The sequence below is a fragment of the Drosophila miranda genome, unplaced genomic scaffold, assembly GCF_003369915.1.
Source record: "Drosophila miranda strain MSH22 unplaced genomic scaffold, D.miranda_PacBio2.1 Contig_AX7_pilon, whole genome shotgun sequence".
Classification (NCBI taxonomy): Eukaryota; Metazoa; Arthropoda; class Insecta; order Diptera; family Drosophilidae; genus Drosophila; species Drosophila miranda.
The window spans coordinates 117,480-143,164 of record NW_022881687.1 but is presented as its reverse complement, the minus strand read 5'-3'; the positions used below and the strand labels follow the sequence as shown (position 1 = coordinate 143,164).

Sequence of the window (25,685 nt, the reverse complement as noted above, 5' to 3'; positions counted from 1 at the left end):
GAAAAGAAACTAAAAACCTTTCTATCTTCCACATACGAAGCACTTCACTACATTACTTCAGTTCACAGAAATTGGTAATCCACATCCAGAATGTCGATGCACTGGACCTCGGCCAGCTTCAGCCCTGTTGATGCTGTCCTGCAGTCCCAGTTTAGCGCTGACACTCGCAAGGATTCCACTTCGCAGCCGACGACGAGGCCAATAGGCGTAATGATGTTCTCCACGGCCGCATACTCCACCTGAAATAATTAAAACAATTTAAAAACAATGTAAACAAAGTAGCAATAAGATTAGTGTTACCCTAGCATCTAGACAAATTATCGATAGCTGTTAAAAAATACCAAATAAGCCAATACCGTAACAAATGTTACCCTGCCAATTTACAGCCACGTCTGCAACTACATGTAATGTAGATAAGCAGCCGGCGCGAAACTATTTGTAAAATATGCTAAAGAGTATAATAAAATAAAACGGTTCTCTCTTCATGTCGGCCTCCCTCCCCCCTGCTAATGCAGGTGGCGATGGGAATTGGTTCGACATGAAGAGAGACTACCAATTTAGTTCGCAAGACGAACAAGAACAAACAAAAAACGTGCTCCTAACCAAATTAAAATTAAAATCAAATTTACTATTAAAAATAGTACTTTTCCTACTGTTTTTTCGTGCATCTGCTGACCAATTATGGCAGATCGCGGAATCGTAGGGAAAGGCTAAAAAGCCGCCCCCCCAATAATACGCGTGCACAAAGGCAAGTTGCCTGATGCAATAGAAATGAGGAGGTTCTGCGACCACCTCATGGGAGTGGAAAAACTATGTTCTTGACTACCAAGACGACGGCATGGTCAGAATTGTAATGCCAACCAGAGAATCCTACAAAAAGATACTAATGTGCGTTGATGATGACGAGCAAATGCCAGTGATCTCCTCCAGCGAGTCAGAGAGCGAGCATGTAAGTCTAAATACACACCTTGCCTCCCACCCGGGAAAAACCGCTGTTGAGGTTGAATTCAACAACCAAGGCAAAAGGCCTGCAACCCGCAGTCCCCTCAGTCAAATGCCCAAAACCAAGCTGCCAAAAAAGTAGTCAAGTCCCACAAGCACAGCCACCTCAAAGTGCCATGGACTTGACTACTGACGAAATATGACTGACGTAACAGCCAGTTGTTTAACCCGAGAAGACCTGGGCATACCAGCGAGAGTCCACAGAGAGAGCGAGCGCCAGCAGCGGCCACACAAAATGCTGCGGCCCCTCAGTGGAGACTCCACACTCCACGACACGCGCTCCGCATCGCCCTGGGGCACCTGCAACTGAAACTCGGCCACCCAAGCCGCCACCAATTGTACTAACCAAAATCACCAATATTACCGCCACTCTTAAAGAAATCTCGCAGCTAATCCCAGCAGAAAAGTTCCACACCAAGACAACTTCGGCAGGTGACTACGCGTCATGTGCAGTGACGTGCAGTCTTTCAGGGTACTGCAAAGACATTACAGGACGAGGCCTGTACCACGCCATCCTATTCCTACCAGCTACAGTCTGAGAGAGGATACCGAATAGTCATTAGGGACCTGCACCACACCACCGAAAGCGAATTCGTCACTGGACTACTGGCCAGCCACGGCCACACAGCCACTTTCATACGGGGCATGACGAGGCGAGCTACCAATGAGCCCCTCAACATGTTTGTAGTTCAACTTGAACCAAGGCCAAACAACGCTGAGGCGTTGAATATCACAAATATGGCGGCCAACGAGTCAAAGTCGAGGTGCAGAGGAACACCGGCCCAGTTGTCCAGTGCCACAGGTGTCAACGCATTGGGCACACCCACAATTACTGCAGAAATGACTTCGTGTGTGTTAAGTGCGCGGGGCAGCACTCCTCAATAGTTTGCCAAAAACCCTTGCAACAGCCGGCTAAATGCGCAAACTGTAGCGGCCCTCACCCAGCCAGCTACAGGGGCTGCACCGCTTTTAAAGTGCAGCGCTGCGCAAGAAGCCGAGCGAACTTGCCCAAGCAAACAAGCTGCTACATGACCTGGGCATGCCTGCCCTTCCAATGCCTAGAAACCGAAGCCAAAGCCGACGTCGTCGTCAGCCAAGCAAACCACGCACTCAGCAGATGAACGCCCTTAGCTCCCGTACACGAGAAGAAGCACCCTGCACGTCAAAGCAGGCCTTGAGTTACGCTGCTGTCGCCAGAGCGAGCCTCCCAGCGCAGCAGAAACTACAACAACAACGCAGGTCGAGGTCAAAGAGGAAGCTGACTCCAAGTACACGCTTGCAGGAGCAGCTCATAAAGCACCTCAGCCGAAATCGCTCCAAGAGCGCAGGCCGATTTAAGAGCGCAAATCGCCCGCAAGGCAGCAACAACAACAACAACAATAAGGCTGACCTCAGCAGCCTAAACGAGAAGCTAGACAAGCTTATCACTCTCCTACAAGTGCAGACGGATCGAAGGAACGAGACAACTAATAACAAGACACAACCCCAACCGAGTCTTGAAGCTAGGCTCTCCATGATCGAGAAGACACTGTACGAGTTATGGCACGACTCCGACCACTCACAAATGACAATGAGACCTCAAATGCATAGTAATTCCCCTTTAATCAAAATCGCTTTCTGGAATGCTGCTGGGCTTCCAAACAAACTCCCTGAACTTAACGCTTATTTGGCAGGCAACAGTATTGACATCCTACTGATATCGGAATCGCATTTAAAAGAAGACACAAACCTCGTGATAGATGGTTACCACGTCTACATGGCAAACCACCCGTCGAACCGGAGCAGAGGAGGAGCCGCGGTAATCATCAAGTGCAACATCCCGCACATTTCCCTCGCACCAACAAGAGAGGACTCCATCCAGATGTGCACCATAGCTGCAACAACAAAAAACCATCAAACAATAAACATTGGTGCGATCTATTGTCCACCTGCACACGAATGGATTGATACACAATTTAAACAGGTATTTGACTCTCTAGGTAGCAGATTTATCGTAGCTGGGGATTGGAACGCCAAAAGCCAGTGGTGGGGCAATGCAAGATCCTGTAGAAGAGGGCTGCACTTCTGAAATGCATCCAGGAAAACGACCAAAACATACTGGCCACTGGATCCCCCACCCACTTCCCTTCAAATCGACGACATATGCCGTCTGCTATAGACTTTGCGGTTTATAAGGGTATTAGACACAATTTAATCCACATCGAAACATCATATGACTTAGGTTCAGATCACAACATGCAAATTATTAGACTCCTCCTGAGACCTGAATATGGAAAAAAGAAGATACTATTACCAAAAAATGCAAATATCAGAAGATTTCAAGCTCACCTAGAACAGCGAATCCATCTGGAGACTGAACTTCACAACGGCGACGACATAGATGATGCAGTGGCTATCCTTGAAAAGAACATTTACATTGCAGCTGAATTGGCTTCGCAAACCTCAAGTAACCAGCACACAGTGTACGGACCGCAAAGCTTCCATCTTGACTCGCAAACGCTGAAAGCGATCAAGATCAAAAGAATTCTCTGCAAAATCAACCAAAAAGATAGGTGCTCCAACCCCCTCATTGCACGCACTATCAATCAGCTGACTAACAGAATACGTAAACGGATCAAGCTGCAAAAAGACAAACAAATGAACAGACTGCTACACGACATTGACCCAACTGATAGGTACAGCATGCAGAAACTGTGGCGGCTTACCAACACAATCAAGAGACAGCCCATCCCAAATCTGCCAGTCAGAAGGCACGTTGCGGAAGGGCAGCAAGCTCCTGCTGAACCTTGGTGCAAAACTACGGAGGAAAAAGCTGAGGCCTTTGCGCAGCACCTGGAAGCACGTTTCACGCCAAAGATCACGGCAGACCTAGAAGACAGAGAAGAAATTAACGCAGTATTACAAGATAACGGTCCAGATGAAGCTGCTCAAATAATCAGACCTGTGACCATCCAGGAACTCAAATCGGAAATTAAGAAGCTCAAGACGAAAAAGGCACCCGGTTTCGACAGTATCGACAATCGCGTCATTAAATCTCTGCCAACATCCGCCATCGAGTATCTGCTGTTGATATGCAACTCGGCTCTGCAGTTCGGCCACTTCCCAAAGTCCTGGAAATGCGCAAAAATCTCAATGTTAAGGAAGCCAGGAAAGCCGAGTGATAGGCTTGAGTCCTACAGACCCATCAGCCTGCTTACAGGCTTCTCCAAAATCCTTGAACGCCTCATCCTCAAACGACTTTTTGAAGAAGAAAGCTTTGCCATGGCTATTCCAAACCATCAATTTGGCTTCAGAAGTCAGCACTCAGCGGAACAGCAAATCGGACGAGTCACGCAATTCATCCTCAGATCCTACGAAGCGCAGCGGCATTGCAGTGCTGTGTACATGGATATCCAGGAGGCCTTTGATAGAGTCTGGCATCAGGGTCTTCTCTGCAAAGTTAAAACGGTAGTACCTGACAATCTATACATTCTACTCACCAGCTATCTCTCAGACAGAAGCTTCAAAGTCGTCTGCTGCAACAACATCACCTCAAGCCTAAAGCACATAACCGCTGGAGTGCCGCAAGGAAGCGTACTTGGCCCAGTACTCTACAACCTTTACACTGCCGACATGCCGCAGCCACCAAGACACGCAAACTCAACCCAAATGCTAGCAACGTACGCTGATGACGCAGTATACCTCGTATCTGCCCCAAGTCCAAAACAAGCCAACGAAAATGTGGAGCGGCTCCTGGCTGATGCATTATCATGGTCTAAGAAATGGGGAATAACCATCAGTCTTGCAAAAACTGCTCATGTTCTACACACTCTCTCACCTGTGCAGCTACACACTCCAGCTCCAAGGTTAGCCGGGCAACTCCTGGCCAAAAAACCCGTCATGCCATACCTAGGAATACAGATGGATACGAAGCTCAATTTCAATAAGCACGTAGCGGCTGTTGTCACTAAAACAAGGGCCCGGATCAAAAAGCTCGACTGGATCATCGGCAGAAACAGCAAACTCCCACTACCTCCAAAGGTCCTCCTCTATAAGCAGCTGATTGCCCAATATGGCAGTATGCCATGCCAGTCTGGGGCCACTGACTTCAAACATGCAAATGGCCAAGCTCCAGACGATCCAAAACAAAGCTCTCAGAGCAATGACAAATGCTCCCTGGTATGTGAGCAACAACGCACTGCATGCGGATCTCCAAGTAGCAACTGTGGAAGAAGTATATAACAGACTCTGCAGGAACTACTACACTCGGTTAATGCAGCACACAAATTTACTTGCATGTGAGATCGCAACGCACCCATACATTCCAAGAAGGCTGGCCAGGCCAAGGTATGCCGCAATGATAGAAGAGCACAATCCAAACAGCAACAGAAGCCTGACAGCCATCCAATCAATATTGCTCCAAGTCAGACGCGAGAACTGGCTGCGAAATCCGTTTGCAACACACAATATGGAAATCAGCCGCAGTAGCGCTAATGCAGCTGCTACGCAGGCAAATGACGGCCCCAGCAGAGAACCTGATGATGGACGGCGGCAGCTCCAGAATCCAGATGATGGCGGCGGCTGAAAAGAAACTAAAAACCTTTCTATTCTTCCACAGATACGAAGCCACTTCACCTTCACAGAAATTGGTAATCCACATCCAGAACGTCGATGCACTGGACCTCGGCCAGCTTCAGCCCTGTTGATGCTGTCCTGCAGTCCCAGTTTAGCGCTGACACTCGCAAGGATTCCACTTCGCAGCCGACGACGAGGCCAATAGGCGTAATGATGTTCTCCACGGCCGCATACTCCACCTGAAATAATTAAAACAATTTAAAAACAATGTAAACAAAGTAGCAATAAGATTAGTGTTACCCTAGCATCTAGACAAATTATCGATAGCTGTTAAAAAATACCAAATAAGCCAATACCGTAACAAATGTTACCCTGCCAATTTACAGCCACGTCTGCAACTACATGTAATGTAGATAAGCAGCCGGCGCGAAACTATTTGTAAAATATGCTAAAGAGTATAATCAAATAAAACGGTTCTCTCTTCATGTCGGCCTCCCTCCCCCTGCTAATGCAGGTGGCGATGGGAATTGGTTCGACATGAAGAGAGACTACCAATTTAGTTCGCAAGACGAACAAGAACAAAATTAAAATCAAATTTACTATTAAAAATAGTACTTTTCCTACTGTTTTTTCGTGCATCTGCTGACCAATTATGGCAGATCGCGGGAATCGTAGGGGAAAGGCTAAAAAGCCGCCCCCCCCAATAATACGCGTGCACAAAGGCAAGTTGCCTGATGCAATAGAAATGAGGAGGTTCTGCGACCACCTCATGGGAGTGGAAAACTATGTTCTTGACTACCAAGACGACGGCATGGTCAGAATTGTATGCCCAACCAGAGAATCCTACAAAAAGATACTAATGTGCGTTGATGATGACGAGCAAATGCCAGTGATCTCCTCCAGCGAGTCAGAGAGCGAGCATGTAAGTCTAAATACACACCTTGCCTCCCACCCGGGAAAAACCGCTGTTGAGGTTGAATTCAACAACCAAGGCAAAAGGCCTGCAACCCCGCAGTCCCCTCAGTCAAATGCCCAAAACCAAGCTGCCAAAAAAGTAGTCAAGTCCCCACAAGCACAGCCACCTCAAAGTGCCATGGACTTGACTACTGACGAAGATATGACTGACGTAACAGCCAGTTGTTTAACCCGAGAAGACCTGGGCATACCAGCGAGAGTCCCACAGAGAGAGCGAGCGCCAGCAGCGGCCACACAAAATGCTGCCGGCCCCTCCAGTGGAGACTCCACACTCCACGACACGCGCTCCGCATCGCCCCTGGGGGCACCTGCAACTGAAACTCGGCCACCCAAGCCGCCACCAATTGTACTAACCAAAATCACCAATATTACCGCCACTCTTAAAGAAATCTCGCAGCTAATCCCAGCAGAAAAGTTCCACACCAAGACAACTTCGGCAGGTGGACTACGCGTCATGTGCAGTGACGTGCAGTCTTTCAGGGTACTGCAAAGACATTACAGGGACGAGGCCTGTACCACGCCATCCTATTCCTACCAGCTACAGTCTGAGAGAGGATACCGAATAGTCATTAGGGACCTGCACCACACCACCGAAAGCGAATTCGTCACTGGACTACTGGCCAGCCACGGCCACACAGCCACTTTCATACGGGGCATGACGAGGCGAGCTACCAATGAGCCCCTCAACATGTTTGTAGTTCAACTTGAACCAAGGCCAAACAACGCTGAGGCGTTGAATATCACAAATATGGGCGGCCAACGAGTCAAAGTCGAGGTGCAGAGGAACACCGGCCCAGTTGTCCAGTGCCACAGGTGTCAACGCATTGGGCACACCCACAATTACTGCAGAAATGACTTCGTGTGTGTTAAGTGCGCGGGGCAGCACTCCTCAATAGTTTGCCAAAAACCCTTGCAACAGCCGGCTAAATGCGCAAACTGTAGCGGCCCTCACCCAGCCAGCTACAGGGGCTGCACCGCTTTTAAAAGTGCAGCGCTGCGCAAGAAGCCGAGCGAACTTGCCCAAGCAAACAAGCTGCTACATGACCTGGGCATGCCTGCCCTTCCAATGCCTAGAAACCGAAGCCAAAGCCGACGTCGTCGTCAGCCAAGCAAACCACGCACTCAGCAGATGAACGCCCTTAGCTCCCGTACACGAGAAGAAGCACCCTGCACGTCAAAGCAGGCCTTGAGTTACGCTGCTGTCGCCAGAGCGAGCCTCCCAGCGCAGCAGAAACTACAACAACAACGCAGGTCGAGGTCAAAGAGGAAGCTGACTCCAAGTACACGCTTGCAGGAGCAGCTCATAAAGCACCTCAGCCGAAATCGCTCCAAGAGCGCAGGCCGATTTAAGAGCGCAAATCGCCCGCAAGGCAGCAACAACAACAACAACAATAAGGCTGACCTCAGCAGCCTAAACGAGAAGCTAGACAAGCTTATCACTCTCCTACAAGTGCAGACGGATCGAAGGAACGAGACAACTAATAACAAGACACAACCCCAACCGAGTCTTGAAGCTAGGCTCTCCATGATCGAGAAGACACTGTACCGAGTTATGGCACGACTCCGACCACTCACAAATGACAATGAGACCTCAAATGCATAGTAATTCCCCTTTAATCAAAATCGCTTTCTGGAATGCTGCTGGGCTTCCAAACAAACTCCCTGAACTTAACGCTTATTTGGCAGGCAACAGTATTGACATCCTACTGATATCGGAATCGCATTTAAAAGAAGACACAAACCTCGTGATAGATGGTTACCACGTCTACATGGCAAACCACCCGTCGAACCGGAGCAGAGGAGGAGCCGCGGTAATCATCAAGTGCAACATCCCGCACATTTCCCTCGCACCAACAAGAGAGGACTCCATCCAGATGTGCACCATAGCTGCAACAACAAAAAACCATCAAACAATAAACATTGGTGCGATCTATTGTCCACCTGCACACGAATGGATTGATACACAATTTAAACAGGTATTTGACTCTCTAGGTAGCAGATTTATCGTAGCTGGGGATTGGAACGCCAAAAGCCAGTGGTGGGGCAATGCAAGATCCTGTAGAAGAGGGGCTGCACTTCTGAAATGCATCCAGGAAAACGACCAAAACATACTGGCCACTGGATCCCCCACCCACTTCCCTTCAAATCGACGACATATGCCGTCTGCTATAGACTTTGCGGTTTATAAGGGTATTAGACACAATTTAATCCACATCGAAACATCATATGACTTAGGTTCAGATCACAACATGCAAATTATTAGACTCCTCCTGAGACCTGAATATGGAAAAAAGAAGATACTATTACCAAAAAATGCAAATATCAGAAGATTTCAAGCTCACCTAGAACAGCGAATCCATCTGGAGACTGAACTTCACAACGGCGACGACATAGATGATGCAGTGGCTATCCTTGAAAAGAACATTTACATTGCAGCTGAATTGGCTTCGCAAACCTCAAGTAACCAGCACACAGTGTACGGACCGCAAAGCTTCCATCTTGACTCGCAAACGCTGAAAGCGATCAAGATCAAAAGAATTCTCTGCAAAATCAACCAAAAAGATAGGTGCTCCAACCCCCTCATTGCACGCACTATCAATCAGCTGACTAACAGAATACGTAAACGGATCAAGCTGCAAAAAGACAAACAAATGAACAGACTGCTACACGACATTGACCCAACTGATAGGTACAGCATGCAGAAACTGTGGCGGCTTACCAACACAATCAAGAGACAGCCCATCCCAAATCTGCCAGTCAGAAGGCACGTTGCGGAAGGGCAGCAAGCTCCTGCTGAACCTTGGTGCAAAACTACGGAGGAAAAAGCTGAGGCCTTTGCGCAGCACCTGGAAGCACGTTTCACGCCAAAGATCACGGCAGACCTAGAAGACAGAGAAGAAATTAACGCAGTATTACAAGATAACGGTCCAGATGAAGCTGCTCAAATAATCAGACCTGTGACCATCCAGGAACTCAAATCGGAAATTAAGAAGCTCAAGACGAAAAAGGCACCCGGTTTCGACAGTATCGACAATCGCGTCATTAAATCTCTGCCAACATCCGCCATCGAGTATCTGCTGTTGATATGCAACTCGGCTCTGCAGTTCGGCCACTTCCCAAAGTCCTGGAAATGCGCAAAAATCTCAATGTTAAGGAAGCCAGGAAAGCCGAGTGATAGGCTTGAGTCCTACAGACCCATCAGCCTGCTTACAGGCTTCTCCAAAATCCTTGAACGCCTCATCCTCAAACGACTTTTTGAAGAAGAAAGCTTTGCCATGGCTATTCCAAACCATCAATTTGGCTTCAGAAGTCAGCACTCAGCGGAACAGCAAATCGGACGAGTCACGCAATTCATCCTCAGATCCTACGAAGCGCAGCGGCATTGCAGTGCTGTGTACATGGATATCCAGGAGGCCTTTGATAGAGTCTGGCATCAGGGTCTTTTCTGCAAAGTTAAAACGGTAGTACCTGACAATCTATACATTCTACTCACCAGCTATCTCTCAGACAGAAGCTTCAAAGTCGTCTGCTGCAACAACATCACCTCAAGCCTAAAGCACATAACCGCTGGAGTGCCGCAAGGAAGCGTACTTGGCCCAGTACTCTACAACCTTTACACTGCCGACATGCCGCAGCCACCAAGACACGCAAACTCAACCCAAATGCTAGCAACGTACGCTGATGACGCAGTATACCTCGTATCTGCCCCAAGTCCAAAACAAGCCAACGAAAATGTGGAGCGGCTCCTGGCTGATGCATTATCATGGTCTAAGAAATGGGGAATAACCATCAGTCTTGCAAAAACTGCTCATGTTCTACACACTCTCTCACCTGTGCAGCTACACACTCCAGCTCCAAGGTTAGCCGGGCAACTCCTGGCCAAAAAACCCGTCATGCCATACCTAGGAATACAGATGGATACGAAGCTCAATTTCAATAAGCACGTAGCGGCTGTTGTCACTAAAACAAGGGCCCGGATCAAAAAGCTCGACTGGATCATCGGCAGAAACAGCAAACTCCCACTACCTCCAAAGGTCCTCCTCTATAAGCAGCTGATTGCCCCAATATGGCAGTATGCCATGCCAGTCTGGGGCCACTGACTTCAAACATGCAAATGGCCAAGCTCCAGACGATCCAAAACAAAGCTCTCAGAGCAATGACAAATGCTCCCTGGTATGTGAGCAACAACGCACTGCATGCGGATCTCCAAGTAGCAACTGTGGAAGAAGTATATAACAGACTCTGCAGGAACTACTACACTCGGTTAATGCAGCACACAAATTTACTTGCATGTGAGATCGCAACGCACCCATACATTCCAAGAAGGCTGGCCAGGCCAAGGTATGCCGCAATGATAGAAGAGCACAATCCAAACAGCAACAGAAGCCTGACAGCCATCCAATCAATATTGCTCCAAGTCAGACGCGAGAACTGGCTGCGAAATCCGTTTGCAACACACAATATGGAAATCAGCCGCAGTAGCGCTAATGCAGCTGCTACGCAGGCAAATGACGGCCCCAGCAGAGAACCTGATGATGGACGGCGGCAGCTCCAGAATCCAGATGATGGCGGCGGCTGAAAAGAAACTAAAAACCTTTCTATTCTTCCACAGATACGAAGCCACTTCACCTTCACAGAAATTGGTAATCCACATCCAGAATGTCGATGCACTGGACCTCGGCCAGCTTCAGCCCTGTTGATGCTGTCCTGCAGTCCCAGTTTAGCGCTGACACTCGCAAGGATTCCACTTCGCAGCCGACGACGAGGCCAATAGGCGTAATGATGTTCTCCACGGCCGCATACTCCACCTGAAATAATTAAAACAATTTAAAAACAATGTAAACAAAGTAGCAATAAGATTAGTGTTACCCTAGCATCTAGACAAATTATCGATAGCTGTTAAAAAATACCAAATAAGCCAATACCGTAACAAATGTTACCCTGCCAATTTACAGCCACGTCTGCAACTACATGTAATGTAGATAAGCAGCCGGCGCGAAACTATTTGTAAAATATGCTAAAGAGTATAATCAAATAAAACGGTTCTCTCTTCATGTCGGCCTCCCTCCCCCCTGCTAATGCAGGTGGCGATGGGAATTGGTTCGACATGAAGAGAGACTACCAATTTAGTTCGCAAGACGAACAAGAACAAAAGAACAAAAAACGTGCTCCTAACCAAATTAAAATTAAAATCAAATTTACTATTAAAAATAGTACTTTTCCTACTGTTTTTTCGTGCATCTGCTGACCAATTATGGCAGATCGCGGGAATCGTAGGGGAAAGGCTAAAAAGCCGCCCCCCCCAATAATACGCGTGCACAAAGGCAAGTTGCCTGATGCAATAGAAATGAGGAGGTTCTGCGACCACCTCATGGGAGTGGAAAACTATGTTCTTGACTACCAAGACGACGGCATGGTCAGAATTGTATGCCCAACCAGAGAATCCTACAAAAAGATACTAATGTGCGTTGATGATGACGAGCAAATGCCAGTGATCTCCTCCAGCGAGTCAGAGAGCGAGCATGTAAGTCTAAATACACACCTTGCCTCCCACCCGGGAAAAACCGCTGTTGAGGTTGAATTCAACAACCAAGGCAAAAGGCCTGCAACCCCGCAGTCCCCTCAGTCAAATGCCCAAAACCAAGCTGCCAAAAAAGTAGTCAAGTCCCCACAAGCACAGCCACCTCAAAGTGCCATGGACTTGACTACTGACGAAGATATGACTGACGTAACAGCCAGTTGTTTAACCCGAGAAGACCTGGGCATACCAGCGAGAGTCCCACAGAGAGAGCGAGCGCCAGCAGCGGCCACACAAAATGCTGCCGGCCCCTCCAGTGGAGACTCCACACTCCACGACACGCGCTCCGCATCGCCCCTGGGGGCACCTGCAACTGAAACTCGGCCACCCAAGCCGCCACCAATTGTACTAACCAAAATCACCAATATTACCGCCACTCTTAAAGAAATCTCGCAGCTAATCCCAGCAGAAAAGTTCCACACCAAGACAACTTCGGCAGGTGGACTACGCGTCATGTGCAGTGACGTGCAGTCTTTCAGGGTACTGCAAAGACATTACAGGGACGAGGCCTGTACCACGCCATCCTATTCCTACCAGCTACAGTCTGAGAGAGGATACCGAATAGTCATTAGGGACCTGCACCACACCACCGAAAGCGAATTCGTCACTGGACTACTGGCCAGCCACGGCCACACAGCCACTTTCATACGGGGCATGACGAGGCGAGCTACCAATGAGCCCCTCAACATGTTTGTAGTTCAACTTGAACCAAGGCCAAACAACGCTGAGGCGTTGAATATCACAAATATGGGCGGCCAACGAGTCAAAGTCGAGGTGCAGAGGAACACCGGCCCAGTTGTCCAGTGCCACAGGTGTCAACGCATTGGGCACACCCACAATTACTGCAGAAATGACTTCGTGTGTGTTAAGTGCGCGGGGCAGCACTCCTCAATAGTTTGCCAAAAACCCTTGCAACAGCCGGCTAAATGCGCAAACTGTAGCGGCCCTCACCCAGCCAGCTACAGGGGCTGCACCGCTTTTAAAAGTGCAGCGCTGCGCAAGAAGCCGAGCGAACTTGCCCAAGCAAACAAGCTGCTACATGACCTGGGCATGCCTGCCCTTCCAATGCCTAGAAACCGAAGCCAAAGCCGACGTCGTCGTCAGCCAAGCAAACCACGCACTCAGCAGATGAACGCCCTTAGCTCCCGTACACGAGAAGAAGCACCCTGCACGTCAAAGCAGGCCTTGAGTTACGCTGCTGTCGCCAGAGCGAGCCTCCCAGCGCAGCAGAAACTACAACAACAACGCAGGTCGAGGTCAAAGAGGAAGCTGACTCCAAGTACACGCTTGCAGGAGCAGCTCATAAAGCACCTCAGCCGAAATCGCTCCAAGAGCGCAGGCCGATTTAAGAGCGCAAATCGCCCGCAAGGCAGCAACAACAACAACAACAATAAGGCTGACCTCAGCAGCCTAAACGAGAAGCTAGACAAGCTTATCACTCTCCTACAAGTGCAGACGGATCGAAGGAACGAGACAACTAATAACAAGACACAACCCCAACCGAGTCTTGAAGCTAGGCTCTCCATGATCGAGAAGACACTGTACCGAGTTATGGCACGACTCCGACCACTCACAAATGACAATGAGACCTCAAATGCATAGTAATTCCCCTTTAATCAAAATCGCTTTCTGGAATGCTGCTGGGCTTCCAAACAAACTCCCTGAACTTAACGCTTATTTGGCAGGCAACAGTATTGACATCCTACTGATATCGGAATCGCATTTAAAAGAAGACACAAACCTCGTGATAGATGGTTACCACGTCTACATGGCAAACCACCCGTCGAACCGGAGCAGAGGAGGAGCCGCGGTAATCATCAAGTGCAACATCCCGCACATTTCCCTCGCACCAACAAGAGAGGACTCCATCCAGATGTGCACCATAGCTGCAACAACAAAAAACCATCAAACAATAAACATTGGTGCGATCTATTGTCCACCTGCACACGAATGGATTGATACACAATTTAAACAGGTATTTGACTCTCTAGGTAGCAGATTTATCGTAGCTGGGGATTGGAACGCCAAAAGCCAGTGGTGGGGCAATGCAAGATCCTGTAGAAGAGGGGCTGCACTTCTGAAATGCATCCAGGAAAACGACCAAAACATACTGGCCACTGGATCCCCCACCCACTTCCCTTCAAATCGACGACATATGCCGTCTGCTATAGACTTTGCGGTTTATAAGGGTATTAGACACAATTTAATCCACATCGAAACATCATATGACTTAGGTTCAGATCACAACATGCAAATTATTAGACTCCTCCTGAGACCTGAATATGGAAAAAAGAAGATACTATTACCAAAAAATGCAAATATCAGAAGATTTCAAGCTCACCTAGAACAGCGAATCCATCTGGAGACTGAACTTCACAACGGCGACGACATAGATGATGCAGTGGCTATCCTTGAAAAGAACATTTACATTGCAGCTGAATTGGCTTCGCAAACCTCAAGTAACCAGCACACAGTGTACGGACCGCAAAGCTTCCATCTTGACTCGCAAACGCTGAAAGCGATCAAGATCAAAAGAATTCTCTGCAAAATCAACCAAAAAGATAGGTGCTCCAACCCCCTCATTGCACGCACTATCAATCAGCTGACTAACAGAATACGTAAACGGATCAAGCTGCAAAAAGACAAACAAATGAACAGACTGCTACACGACATTGACCCAACTGATAGGTACAGCATGCAGAAACTGTGGCGGCTTACCAACACAATCAAGAGACAGCCCATCCCAAATCTGCCAGTCAGAAGGCACGTTGCGGAAGGGCAGCAAGCTCCTGCTGAACCTTGGTGCAAAACTACGGAGGAAAAAGCTGAGGCCTTTGCGCAGCACCTGGAAGCACGTTTCACGCCAAAGATCACGGCAGACCTAGAAGACAGAGAAGAAATTAACGCAGTATTACAAGATAACGGTCCAGATGAAGCTGCTCAAATAATCAGACCTGTGACCATCCAGGAACTCAAATCGGAAATTAAGAAGCTCAAGACGAAAAAGGCACCCGGTTTCGACAGTATCGACAATCGCGTCATTAAATCTCTGCCAACATCCGCCATCGAGTATCTGCTGTTGATATGCAACTCGGCTCTGCAGTTCGGCCACTTCCCAAAGTCCTGGAAATGCGCAAAAATCTCAATGTTAAGGAAGCCAGGAAAGCCGAGTGATAGGCTTGAGTCCTACAGACCCATCAGCCTGCTTACAGGCTTCTCCAAAATCCTTGAACGCCTCATCCTCAAACGACTTTTTGAAGAAGAAAGCTTTGCCATGGCTATTCCAAACCATCAATTTGGCTTCAGAAGTCAGCACTCAGCGGAACAGCAAATCGGACGAGTCACGCAATTCATCCTCAGATCCTACGAAGCGCAGCGGCATTGCAGTGCTGTGTACATGGATATCCAGGAGGCCTTTGATAGAGTCTGGCATCAGGGTCTTCTCTGCAAAGTTAAAACGGTAGTACCTGACAATCTATACATTCTACTCACCAGCTATCTCTCAGACAGAAGCTTCAAAGTCGTCTGCTGCAACAACATCACCTCAAGCCTAAAGCACATAACCGCTGGAGTGCCGCAAGGAAGCGTACTTGGCCCAGTACTCTACAACCTTTACACTGCCGACATGCCGCAGCCACCAAGACACGCAAACTCAACCCAAATGCTAGCAACGTACGCTGATGACGCAGTATACCTCGTATCTGCCCCAAGTCCAAAACAAGCCAACGAAAATGTGGAGCGGCTCCTGGCTGATGCATTATCATGGTCTAAGAAATGGGGAATAACCATCAGTCTTGCAAAAACTGCTCATGTTCTACACACTCTCTCACCTGTGCAGCTACACACTCCAGCTCCAAGGTTAGCCGGGCAACTCCTGGCCAAAAAACCCGTCATGCCATACCTAGGAATACAGATGGATACGAAGCTCAATTTCAATAAGCACGTAGCGGCTGTTGTCACTAAAACAAGGGCCCGGATCAAAAAGCTCGACTGGATCATCGGCAGAAACAGCAAACTCCCACTACCTCCAAAGGTCCTCCTCTATAAGCAGCTGATTGCCCCAATATGGCAGTATGCCATGCCAGTCTGGGGGCCACTGACTTCAAACATGCAAATGGCCAAGCTCCAGACGATCCAAAACAAAGCTCTCAGAGCAATGACAAATGCTCCCTGGTATGTGAGCAACAACGCACTGCATGCGGATCTCCAAGTAGCAACTGTGGAAGAAGTATATAACAGACTCTGCAGGAACTACTACACTCGGTTAATGCAGCACACAAATTTACTTGCATGTGAGATCGCAACGCACCCATACATTCCAAGAAGGCTGGCCAGGCCAAGGTATGCCGCAATGATAGAAGAGCACAATCCAAACAGCAACAGAAGCCTGACAGCCATCCAATCAATATTGCTCCAAGTCAGACGCGAGAACTGGCTGCGAAATCCGTTTGCAACACACAATATGGAAATCAGCCGCAGTAGCGCTAATGCAGCTGCTACGCAGGCAAATGACGGCCCCAGCAGAGAACCTGATGATGGACGGCGGCAGCTCCAGAATCCAGATGATGGCGGCGGCTGAAAAGAAACTAAAAACCTTTCTATTCTTCCACAGATACGAAGCCACTTCACCTTCACAGAAATTGGTAATCCACATCCAGAATGTCGATGCACTGGACCTCGGCCAGCTTCAGCCCTGTTGATGCTGTCCTGCAGTCCCAGTTTAGCGCTGACACTCGCAAGGATTCCACTTCGCAGCCGACGACGAGGCCAATAGGCGTAATGATGTTCTCCACGGCCGCATACTCCACCTGAAATAATTAAAACAATTTAAAAACAATGTAAACAAAGTAGCAATAAGATTAGTGTTACCCTAGCATCTAGACAAATTATCGATAGCTGTTAAAAAATACCAAATAAGCCAATACCGTAACAAATGTTACCCTGCCAATTTACAGCCACGTCTGCAACTACATGTAATGTAGATAAGCAGCCGGCGCGAAACTATTTGTAAAATATGCTAAAGAGTATAATCAAATAAAACGGTTCTCTCTTCATGTCGGCCTCCCTCCCCCCTGCTAATGCAGGTGGCGATGGGAATTGGTTCGACATGAAGAGAGACTACCAATTTAGTTCGCAAGACGAACAAGAACAAAAGAACAAAAAACGTGCTCCTAACCAAATTAAAATTAAAATCAAATTTACTATTAAAAATAGTACTTTTCCTACTGTTTTTTCGTGCATCTGCTGACCAATTATGGCAGATCGCGGGAATCGTAGGGGAAAGGCTAAAAAGCCGCCCCCCCCAATAATACGCGTGCACAAAGGCAAGTTGCCTGATGCAATAGAAATGAGGAGGTTCTGCGACCACCTCATGGGAGTGGAAAACTATGTTCTTGACTACCAAGACGACGGCATGGTCAGAATTGTATGCCCAACCAGAGAATCCTACAAAAAGATACTAATGTGCGTTGATGATGACGAGCAAATGCCAGTGATCTCCTCCAGCGAGTCAGAGAGCGAGCATGTAAGTCTAAATACACACCTTGCCTCCCACCCGGGAAAAACCGCTGTTGAGGTTGAATTCAACAACCAAGGCAAAAGGCCTGCAACCCCGCAGTCCCCTCAGTCAAATGCCCAAAACCAAGCTGCCAAAAAAGTAGTCAAGTCCCCACAAGCACAGCCACCTCAAAGTGCCATGGACTTGACTACTGACGAAGATATGACTGACGTAACAGCCAGTTGTTTAACCCGAGAAGACCTGGGCATACCAGCGAGAGTCCCACAGAGAGAGCGAGCGCCAGCAGCGGCCACACAAAATGCTGCCGGCCCCTCCAGTGGAGACTCCACACTCCACGACACGCGCTCCGCATCGCCCCTGGGGGCACCTGCAACTGAAACTCGGCCACCCAAGCCGCCACCAATTGTACTAACCAAAATCACCAATATTACCGCCACTCTTAAAGAAATCTCGCAGCTAATCCCAGCAGAAAAGTTCCACACCAAGACAACTTCGGCAGGTGGACTACGCGTCATGTGCAGTGACGTGCAGTCTTTCAGGGTACTGCAAAGACATTACAGGGACGAGGCCTGTACCACGCCATCCTATTCCTACCAGCTACAGTCTGAGAGAGGATACCGAATAGTCATTAGGGACCTGCACCACACCACCGAAAGCGAATTCGTCACTGGACTACTGGCCAGCCACGGCCACACAGCCACTTTCATACGGGGCATGACGAGGCGAGCTACCAATGAGCCCCTCAACATGTTTGTAGTTCAACTTGAACCAAGGCCAAACAACGCTGAGGCGTTGAATATCACAAATATGGGCGGCCAACGAGTCAAAGTCGAGGTGCAGAGGAACACCGGCCCAGTTGTCCAGTGCCACAGGTGTCAACGCATTGGGCACACCCACAATTACTGCAGAAATGACTTCGTGTGTGTTAAGTGCGCGGGGCAGCACTCCTCAATAGTTTGCCAAAAACCCTTGCAACAGCCGGCTAAATGCGCAAACTGTAGCGGCCCTCACCCAGCCAGCTACAGGGGCTGCACCGCTTTTAAAAGTGCAGCGCTGCGCAAGAAGCCGAGCGAACTTGCCCAAGCAAACAAGCTGCTACATGACCTGGGCATGCCTGCCCTTCCAATGCCTAGAAACCGAAGCCAAAGCCGACGTCGTCGTCAGCCAAGCAAACCACGCACTCAGCAGATGAACGCCCTTAGCTCCCGTACACGAGAAGAAGCACCCTGCACGTCAAAGCAGGCCTTGAGTTACGCTGCTGTCGCCAGAGCGAGCCTCCCAGCGCAGCAGAAACTACAACAACAACGCAGGTCGAGGTCAAAGAGGAAGCTGACTCCAAGTACACGCTTGCAGGAGCAGCTCATAAAGCACCTCAGCCGAAATCGCTCCAAGAGCGCAGGCCGATTTAAGAGCGCAAATCGCCCGCAAGGCAGCAACAACAACAACAACAATAAGGCTGACCTCAGCAGCCTAAACGAGAAGCTAGACAAGCTTATCACTCTCCTACAAGTGCAGACGGATCGAAGGAACGAGACAACTAATAACAAGACACAACCCCAACCGAGTCTTGAAGCTAGGCTCTCCATGATCGAGAAGACACTGTACCGAGTTATGGCACGACTCCGACCACTCACAAATGACAATGAGACCTCAAATGCATAGTAATTCCCCTTTAATCAAAATCGCTTTCTGGAATGCTGCTGGGCTTCCAAACAAACTCCCTGAACTTAACGCTTATTTGGCAGGCAACAGTATTGACATCCTACTGATATCGGAATCGCATTTAAAAGAAGACACAAACCTCGTGATAGATGGTTACCACGTCTACATGGCAAACCACCCGTCGAACCGGAGCAGAGGAGGAGCCGCGGTAATCATCAAGTGCAACATCCCGCACATTTCCCTCGCACCAACAAGAGAGGACTCCATCCAGATGTGCACCATAGCTGCAACAACAAAAAACCATCAAACAATAAACATTGGTGCGATCTATTGTCCACCTGCACACGAATGGATTGATACACAATTTAAACAGGTATTTGACTCTCTAGGTAGCAGATTTATCGTAGCTGGGGATTGGAACGCCAAAAGCCAGTGGTGGGGCAATGCAAGATCCTGTAGAAGAGGGGCTGCACTTCTGAAATGCATCCAGGAAAACGACCAAAACATACTGGCCACTGGATCCCCCACCCACTTCCCTTCAAATCGACGACATATGCCGTCTGCTATAGACTTTGCGGTTTATAAGGGTATTAGACACAATTTAATCCACATCGAAACATCATATGACTTAGGTTCAGATCACAACATGCAAATTATTAGACTCCTCCTGAGACCTGAATATGGAAAAAAGAAGATACTATTACCAAAAAATGCAAATATCAGAAGATTTCAAGCTCACCTAGAACAGCGAATCCATCTGGAGACTGAACTTCACAACGGCGACGACATAGATGATGCAGTGGCTATCCTTGAAAAGAACATTTACATTGCAGCTGAATTGGCTTCGCAAACCTCAAGTAACCAGCACACAGTGTACGGACCGCAAAGCTTCCATCTTGACTCGCAAACGCTGAAAGCGATCAAGATCAAAAGAATTCTCTGCAAAATCAACCAAAAAGATAGGTGCTCCAACCCCCTCATTGCACGCACTATCAATCAGCTGACTAACAGAATACGTAAACGGATCAAGCTGCAAAAAGACAAACAAATGAACAGACTGCTACACGACATTGACCCAACTGATAGGTACAGCATGCAGAAACTGTGGCGGCTTACCAACACAATCAAGAGACAGCCCATCCCAAATCTGCCAGTCAGAAGGCACGTTGCGGAAGGGCAGCAAGCTCCTGCTGAACCTTGGTGCAAAACTACGGAGGAAAAAGCTGAGGCCTTTGCGCAGCACCTGGAAGCACGTTTCACGCCAAAGATCACGGCAGACCTAGAAGACAGAGAAGAAATTAACGCAGTATTACAAGATAACGGTCCAGATGAAGCTGCTCAAATAATCAGACCTGTGACCATCCAGGAACTCAAATCGGAAATTAAGAAGCTCAAGACGAAAAAGGCACCCGGTTTCGACAGTATCGACAATCGCGTCATTAAATCTCTGCCAACATCCGCCATCGAGTATCTGCTGTTGATATGCAACTCGGCTCTGCAGTTCGGCCACTTCCCAAAGTCCTGGAAATGCGCAAAAATCTCAATGTTAAGGAAGCCAGGAAAGCCGAGTGATAGGCTTGAGTCCTACAGACCCATCAGCCTGCTTACAGGCTTCTCCAAAATCCTTGAACGCCTCATCCTCAAACGACTTTTTGAAGAAGAAAGCTTTGCCATGGCTATTCCAAACCATCAATTTGGCTTCAGAAGTCAGCACTCAGCGGAACAGCAAATCGGACGAGTCACGCAATTCATCCTCAGATCCTACGAAGCGCAGCGGCATTGCAGTGCTGTGTACATGGATATCCAGGAGGCCTTTGATAGAGTCTGGCATCAGGGTCTTCTCTGCAAAGTTAAAACGGTAGTACCTGACAATCTATACATTCTACTCACCAGCTATCTCTCAGACAGAAGCTTCAAAGTCGTCTGCTGCAACAACATCACCTCAAGCCTAAAGCACATAACCGCTGGAGTGCCGCAAGGAAGCGTACTTGGCCCAGTACTCTACAACCTTTACACTGCCGACATGCCGCAGCCACCAAGACACGCAAACTCAACCCAAATGCTAGCAACGTACGCTGATGACGCAGTATACCTCGTATCTGCCCCAAGTCCAAAACAAGCCAACGAAAATGTGGAGCGGCTCCTGGCTGATGCATTATCATGGTCTAAGAAATGGGGAATAACCATCAGTCTTGCAAAAACTGCTCATGTTCTACACACTCTCTCACCTGTGCAGCTACACACTCCAGCTCCAAGGTTAGCCGGGCAACTCCTGGCCAAAAAACCCGTCATGCCATACCTAGGAATACAGATGGATACGAAGCTCAATTTCAATAAGCACGTAGCGGCTGTTGTCACTAAAACAAGGGCCCGGATCAAAAAGCTCGACTGGATCATCGGCAGAAACAGCAAACTCCCACTACCTCCAAAGGTCCTCCTCTATAAGCAGCTGATTGCCCCAATATGGCAGTATGCCATGCCAGTCTGGGGGCCACTGACTTCAAACATGCAAATGGCCAAGCTCCAGACGATCCAAAACAAAGCTCTCAGAGCAATGACAAATGCTCCCTGGTATGTGAGCAACAACGCACTGCATGCGGATCTCCAAGTAGCAACTGTGGAAGAAGTATATAACAGACTCTGCAGGAACTACTACACTCGGTTAATGCAGCACACAAATTTACTTGCATGTGAGATCGCAACGCACCCATACATTCCAAGAAGGCTGGCCAGGCCAAGGTATGCCGCAATGATAGAAGAGCACAATCCAAACAGCAACAGAAGCCTGACAGCCATCCAATCAATATTGCTCCAAGTCAGACGCGAGAACTGGCTGCGAAATCCGTTTGCAACACACAATATGGAAATCAGCCGCAGTAGCGCTAATGCAGCTGCTACGCAGGCAAATGACGGCCCCAGCAGAGAACCTGATGATGGACGGCGGCAGCTCCAGAATCCAGATGATGGCGGCGGCTGAAAAGAAACTAAAAACCTTTCTATTCTTCCACAGATACGAAGCCACTTCACCTTCACAGAAATTGGTAATCCACATCCAGAATGTCGATGCACTGGACCTCGGCCAGCTTCAGCCCTGTTGATGCTGTCCTGCAGTCCCAGTTTAGCGCTGACACTCGCAAGGATTCCACTTCGCAGCCGACGACGAGGCCAATAGGCGTAATGATGTTCTCCACGGCCGCATACTCCACCTGAAATAATTAAAACAATTTAAAAACAATGTAAACAAAGTAGCAATAAGATTAGTGTTACCCTAGCATCTAGACAAATTATCGATAGCTGTTAAAAAATACCAAATAAGCCAATACCGTAACAAATGTTACCCTGCCAATTTACAGCCACGTCTGCAACTACATGTAATGTAGATAAGCAGCCGGCGCGAAACTATTTGTAAAATATGCTAAAGAGTATAATCAAATAAAACGGTTCTCTCTTCATGTCGGCCTCCCTCCCCCCTGCTAATGCAGGTGGCGATGGGAATTGGTTCGACATGAAGAGAGACTACCAATTTAGTTCGCAAGACGAACAAGAACAAACCGTACACGAGAAGAAGCACCCTGCACGTCAAAGCAGGCCTTGAGTTACGCTGCTGTCGCCAGAGCGAGCCTCCCAGCGCAGCAGAAACTACAACAACAACGCAGGTCGAGGTCAAAGAGGAAGCTGACTCCAAGTACACGCTTGCAGGAGCAGCTCATAAAGCACCTCAGCCGAAATCGCTCCAAGAGCGCAGGCCGATTTAAGAGCGCAAATCGCCCGCAAGGCAGCAACAACAACAACAACAATAAGGCTGACCTCAGCAGCCTAAACGAGAAGCTAGACAAGCTTATCACTCTCCTACAAGTGCAGACGGATCGAAGGAACGAGACAACTAATAACAAGACACAACCCCAACCGAGTCTTGAAGCTAGGCTCTCCATGATCGAGAAGACACTGTACCGAGTTATGGCACGACTCCGACCACTCACAAATGACAATGAGACCTCAAATGCATAGTAATTCCCCTTTAATCAAAATCGCTTTCTGGAATGCTGCTGGGCTTCCAAACAAACTCCCTGAACTTAACGCTTATTTGGCAGGCAACAGTATTGACATCCTACTGATATCGGAATCGCATTTAAAAGAAGACACAAACCTCGTGATAGATGGTTACCACGTCTACATGGCAAACCACCCGTCGAACCGGAGCAGAGGAGGAGCCGCGGTAATCATCAAGTGCAACATCCCGCACATTTCCCTCGCACCAACAAGAGAGGACTCCATCCAGATGTGCACCATAGCTGCAACAACAAAAAACCATCAAACAATAAACATTGGTGCGATCTATTGTCCACCTGCACACGAATGGATTGATACACAATTTAAACAGGTATTTGACTCTCTAGGTAGCAGATTTATCGTAGCTGGGGATTGGAACGCCAAAAGCCAGTGGTGGGGCAATGCAAGATCCTGTAGAAGAGGGGCTGCACTTCTGAAATGCATCCAGGAAAACGACCAAAACATACTGGCCACTGGATCCCCCACCCACTTCCCTTCAAATCGACGACATATGCCGTCTGCTATAGACTTTGCGGTTTATAAGGGTATTAGACACAATTTAATCCACATCGAAACATCATATGACTTAGGTTCAGATCACAACATGCAAATTATTAGACTCCTCCTGAGACCTGAATATGGAAAAAAGAAGATACTATTACCAAAAAATGCAAATATCAGAAGATTTCAAGCTCACCTAGAACAGCGAATCCATCTGGAGACTGAACTTCACAACGGCGACGACATAGATGATGCAGTGGCTATCCTTGAAAAGAACATTTACATTGCAGCTGAATTGGCTTCGCAAACCTCAAGTAACCAGCACACAGTGTACGGACCGCAAAGCTTCCATCTTGACTCGCAAACGCTGAAAGCGATCAAGATCAAAAGAATTCTCTGCAAAATCAACCAAAAAGATAGGTGCTCCAACCCCCTCATTGCACGCACTATCAATCAGCTGACTAACAGAATACGTAAACGGATCAAGCTGCAAAAAGACAAACAAATGAACAGACTGCTACACGACATTGACCCAACTGATAGGTACAGCATGCAGAAACTGTGGCGGCTTACCAACACAATCAAGAGACAGCCCATCCCAAATCTGCCAGTCAGAAGGCACGTTGCGGAAGGGCAGCAAGCTCCTGCTGAACCTTGGTGCAAAACTACGGAGGAAAAAGCTGAGGCCTTTGCGCAGCACCTGGAAGCACGTTTCACGCCAAAGATCACGGCAGACCTAGAAGACAGAGAAGAAATTAACGCAGTATTACAAGATAACGGTCCAGATGAAGCTGCTCAAATAATCAGACCTGTGACCATCCAGGAACTCAAATCGGAAATTAAGAAGCTCAAGACGAAAAAGGCACCCGGTTTCGACAGTATCGACAATCGCGTCATTAAATCTCTGCCAACATCCGCCATCGAGTATCTGCTGTTGATATGCAACTCGGCTCTGCAGTTCGGCCACTTCCCAAAGTCCTGGAAATGCGCAAAAATCTCAATGTTAAGGAAGCCAGGAAAGCCGAGTGATAGGCTTGAGTCCTACAGACCCATCAGCCTGCTTACAGGCTTCTCCAAAATCCTTGAACGCCTCATCCTCAAACGACTTTTTGAAGAAGAAAGCTTTGCCATGGCTATTCCAAACCATCAATTTGGCTTCAGAAGTCAGCACTCAGCGGAACAGCAAATCGGACGAGTCACGCAATTCATCCTCAGATCCTACGAAGCGCAGCGGCATTGCAGTGCTGTGTACATGGATATCCAGGAGGCCTTTGATAGAGTCTGGCATCAGGGTCTTCTCTGCAAAGTTAAAACGGTAGTACCTGACAATCTATACATTCTACTCACCAGCTATCTCTCAGACAGAAGCTTCAAAGTCGTCTGCTGCAACAACATCACCTCAAGCCTAAAGCACATAACCGCTGGAGTGCCGCAAGGAAGCGTACTTGGCCCAGTACTCTACAACCTTTACACTGCCGACATGCCGCAGCCACCAAGACACGCAAACTCAACCCAAATGCTAGCAACGTACGCTGATGACGCAGTATACCTCGTATCTGCCCCAAGTCCAAAACAAGCCAACGAAAATGTGGAGCGGCTCCTGGCTGATGCATTATCATGGTCTAAGAAATGGGGAATAACCATCAGTCTTGCAAAAACTGCTCATGTTCTACACACTCTCTCACCTGTGCAGCTACACACTCCAGCTCCAAGGTTAGCCGGGCAACTCCTGGCCAAAAAACCCGTCATGCCATACCTAGGAATACAGATGGATACGAAGCTCAATTTCAATAAGCACGTAGCGGCTGTTGTCACTAAAACAAGGGCCCGGATCAAAAAGCTCGA

General features: G+C 48.2%; 5 protein-coding genes across 8 annotated transcripts; all 5 read right to left on the bottom strand.

Annotated features, from left to right (window-relative positions):
- Nucleotides 1-3,169: 3,169 nt before the first annotated feature.
- Nucleotides 3,170-5,871, bottom strand: LOC117195331. Of its 4 annotated transcripts, XR_004475050.1 has the most exons (9): nucleotides 5,857-5,871; nucleotides 5,297-5,795; nucleotides 4,820-4,890; nucleotides 4,482-4,756; nucleotides 4,200-4,433; nucleotides 3,944-4,112; nucleotides 3,708-3,870; nucleotides 3,331-3,621; nucleotides 3,170-3,265 (listed from the first exon to the last, which is right to left on the bottom strand). XR_004475050.1 is itself a non-coding variant. In XM_033399922.1 (5 exons), the coding sequence occupies exons 1-4, from the start codon at nucleotides 4,263-4,265 to the stop codon at nucleotides 3,445-3,447; spliced, it is 591 nt and encodes a 196-aa protein (XP_033255813.1). In that variant the 5' UTR covers nucleotides 4,266-4,471; the 3' UTR covers nucleotides 3,170-3,265; nucleotides 3,331-3,444. The 4 variants fall into 4 exon arrangements, 1 of the variants encoding a protein (XP_033255813.1); XR_004475049.1 differs by lacking the exons at nucleotides 5,297-5,795; nucleotides 5,857-5,871 and adding an exon at nucleotides 5,015-5,058; XR_004475048.1 differs by lacking the exons at nucleotides 5,297-5,795; nucleotides 5,857-5,871 and having other exon boundaries at nucleotides 4,820-5,043.
- A 2,841-nt stretch (nucleotides 5,872-8,712) lies between these two features.
- LOC117195328 lies at nucleotides 8,713-9,971 on the bottom strand. Its single transcript, XM_033399918.1, has 5 exons — nucleotides 9,727-9,971; nucleotides 9,487-9,655; nucleotides 9,251-9,413; nucleotides 8,874-9,164; nucleotides 8,713-8,808 (listed from the first exon to the last, which is right to left on the bottom strand). Exons 1-4 carry the CDS (start codon nucleotides 9,806-9,808, stop codon nucleotides 8,988-8,990), a joined length of 591 nt encoding a protein of 196 aa, XP_033255809.1. The 5' UTR covers nucleotides 9,809-9,971; the 3' UTR covers nucleotides 8,713-8,808; nucleotides 8,874-8,987.
- Nucleotides 9,972-14,289: 4,318 nt separating this feature from the next.
- Nucleotides 14,290-15,402, bottom strand: LOC117195329. The gene is made up of 5 exons (XM_033399920.1): nucleotides 15,304-15,402; nucleotides 15,064-15,232; nucleotides 14,828-14,990; nucleotides 14,451-14,741; nucleotides 14,290-14,385 (listed from the first exon to the last, which is right to left on the bottom strand). Exons 1-4 carry the CDS (start codon nucleotides 15,383-15,385, stop codon nucleotides 14,565-14,567), a joined length of 591 nt encoding a protein of 196 aa, XP_033255811.1. The 5' UTR covers nucleotides 15,386-15,402; the 3' UTR covers nucleotides 14,290-14,385; nucleotides 14,451-14,564.
- A 4,465-nt stretch (nucleotides 15,403-19,867) lies between these two features.
- LOC117195330 lies at nucleotides 19,868-20,980 on the bottom strand. Its single transcript, XM_033399921.1, has 5 exons — nucleotides 20,882-20,980; nucleotides 20,642-20,810; nucleotides 20,406-20,568; nucleotides 20,029-20,319; nucleotides 19,868-19,963 (listed from the first exon to the last, which is right to left on the bottom strand). The coding sequence occupies exons 1-4, from the start codon at nucleotides 20,961-20,963 to the stop codon at nucleotides 20,143-20,145; spliced, it is 591 nt and encodes a 196-aa protein (XP_033255812.1). The 5' UTR covers nucleotides 20,964-20,980; the 3' UTR covers nucleotides 19,868-19,963; nucleotides 20,029-20,142.
- A 2,895-nt stretch (nucleotides 20,981-23,875) lies between these two features.
- LOC108164624 lies at nucleotides 23,876-24,988 on the bottom strand. Its single transcript, XM_033399919.1, has 5 exons — nucleotides 24,890-24,988; nucleotides 24,650-24,818; nucleotides 24,414-24,576; nucleotides 24,037-24,327; nucleotides 23,876-23,971 (listed from the first exon to the last, which is right to left on the bottom strand). Exons 1-4 carry the CDS (start codon nucleotides 24,969-24,971, stop codon nucleotides 24,151-24,153), a joined length of 591 nt encoding a protein of 196 aa, XP_033255810.1. The 5' UTR covers nucleotides 24,972-24,988; the 3' UTR covers nucleotides 23,876-23,971; nucleotides 24,037-24,150.
- Nucleotides 24,989-25,685: the final 697 nt, after the last annotated feature.

Bases quoted from the DNA above. Each gene is read 5' to 3' on its own strand.
- LOC117195331 (XM_033399922.1), bottom strand. From the start codon at position 4,265: ATGGCAAAGCTTTCTTCTTCAAAAAGTCGTTTGAGGATGAGGCGTTCA. The intron at 4,113-4,183 runs GTCTGTAGGACT...GCGCATTTCCAG, and splicing joins GCCTGTAAGCAGGCTGATGG to GACTTTGGGAAGTGGCCGAA. The intron at 3,622-3,707 runs GTAAGCCGCCAC...GTCTTTTTGCAG, and splicing joins GCTGTCTCTTGATTGTGTTG to CTTGATCCGTTTACGTATTC.
- LOC117195328 (XM_033399918.1), bottom strand. From the start codon at position 9,808: ATGGCAAAGCTTTCTTCTTCAAAAAGTCGTTTGAGGATGAGGCGTTCA. The intron at 9,656-9,726 runs GTCTGTAGGACT...GCGCATTTCCAG, and splicing joins GCCTGTAAGCAGGCTGATGG to GACTTTGGGAAGTGGCCGAA. The intron at 9,165-9,250 runs GTAAGCCGCCAC...GTCTTTTTGCAG, and splicing joins GCTGTCTCTTGATTGTGTTG to CTTGATCCGTTTACGTATTC.
- LOC117195329 (XM_033399920.1), bottom strand. From the start codon at position 15,385: ATGGCAAAGCTTTCTTCTTCAAAAAGTCGTTTGAGGATGAGGCGTTCA. The intron at 15,233-15,303 runs GTCTGTAGGACT...GCGCATTTCCAG, and splicing joins GCCTGTAAGCAGGCTGATGG to GACTTTGGGAAGTGGCCGAA. The intron at 14,742-14,827 runs GTAAGCCGCCAC...GTCTTTTTGCAG, and splicing joins GCTGTCTCTTGATTGTGTTG to CTTGATCCGTTTACGTATTC.
- LOC117195330 (XM_033399921.1), bottom strand. From the start codon at position 20,963: ATGGCAAAGCTTTCTTCTTCAAAAAGTCGTTTGAGGATGAGGCGTTCA. The intron at 20,811-20,881 runs GTCTGTAGGACT...GCGCATTTCCAG, and splicing joins GCCTGTAAGCAGGCTGATGG to GACTTTGGGAAGTGGCCGAA. The intron at 20,569-20,641 runs GTCTGATTATTT...TCTGTCTTCTAG, and splicing joins GAGTTCCTGGATGGTCACAG to GTCTGCCGTGATCTTTGGCG.
- LOC108164624 (XM_033399919.1), bottom strand. From the start codon at position 24,971: ATGGCAAAGCTTTCTTCTTCAAAAAGTCGTTTGAGGATGAGGCGTTCA. The intron at 24,819-24,889 runs GTCTGTAGGACT...GCGCATTTCCAG, and splicing joins GCCTGTAAGCAGGCTGATGG to GACTTTGGGAAGTGGCCGAA. The intron at 24,328-24,413 runs GTAAGCCGCCAC...GTCTTTTTGCAG, and splicing joins GCTGTCTCTTGATTGTGTTG to CTTGATCCGTTTACGTATTC.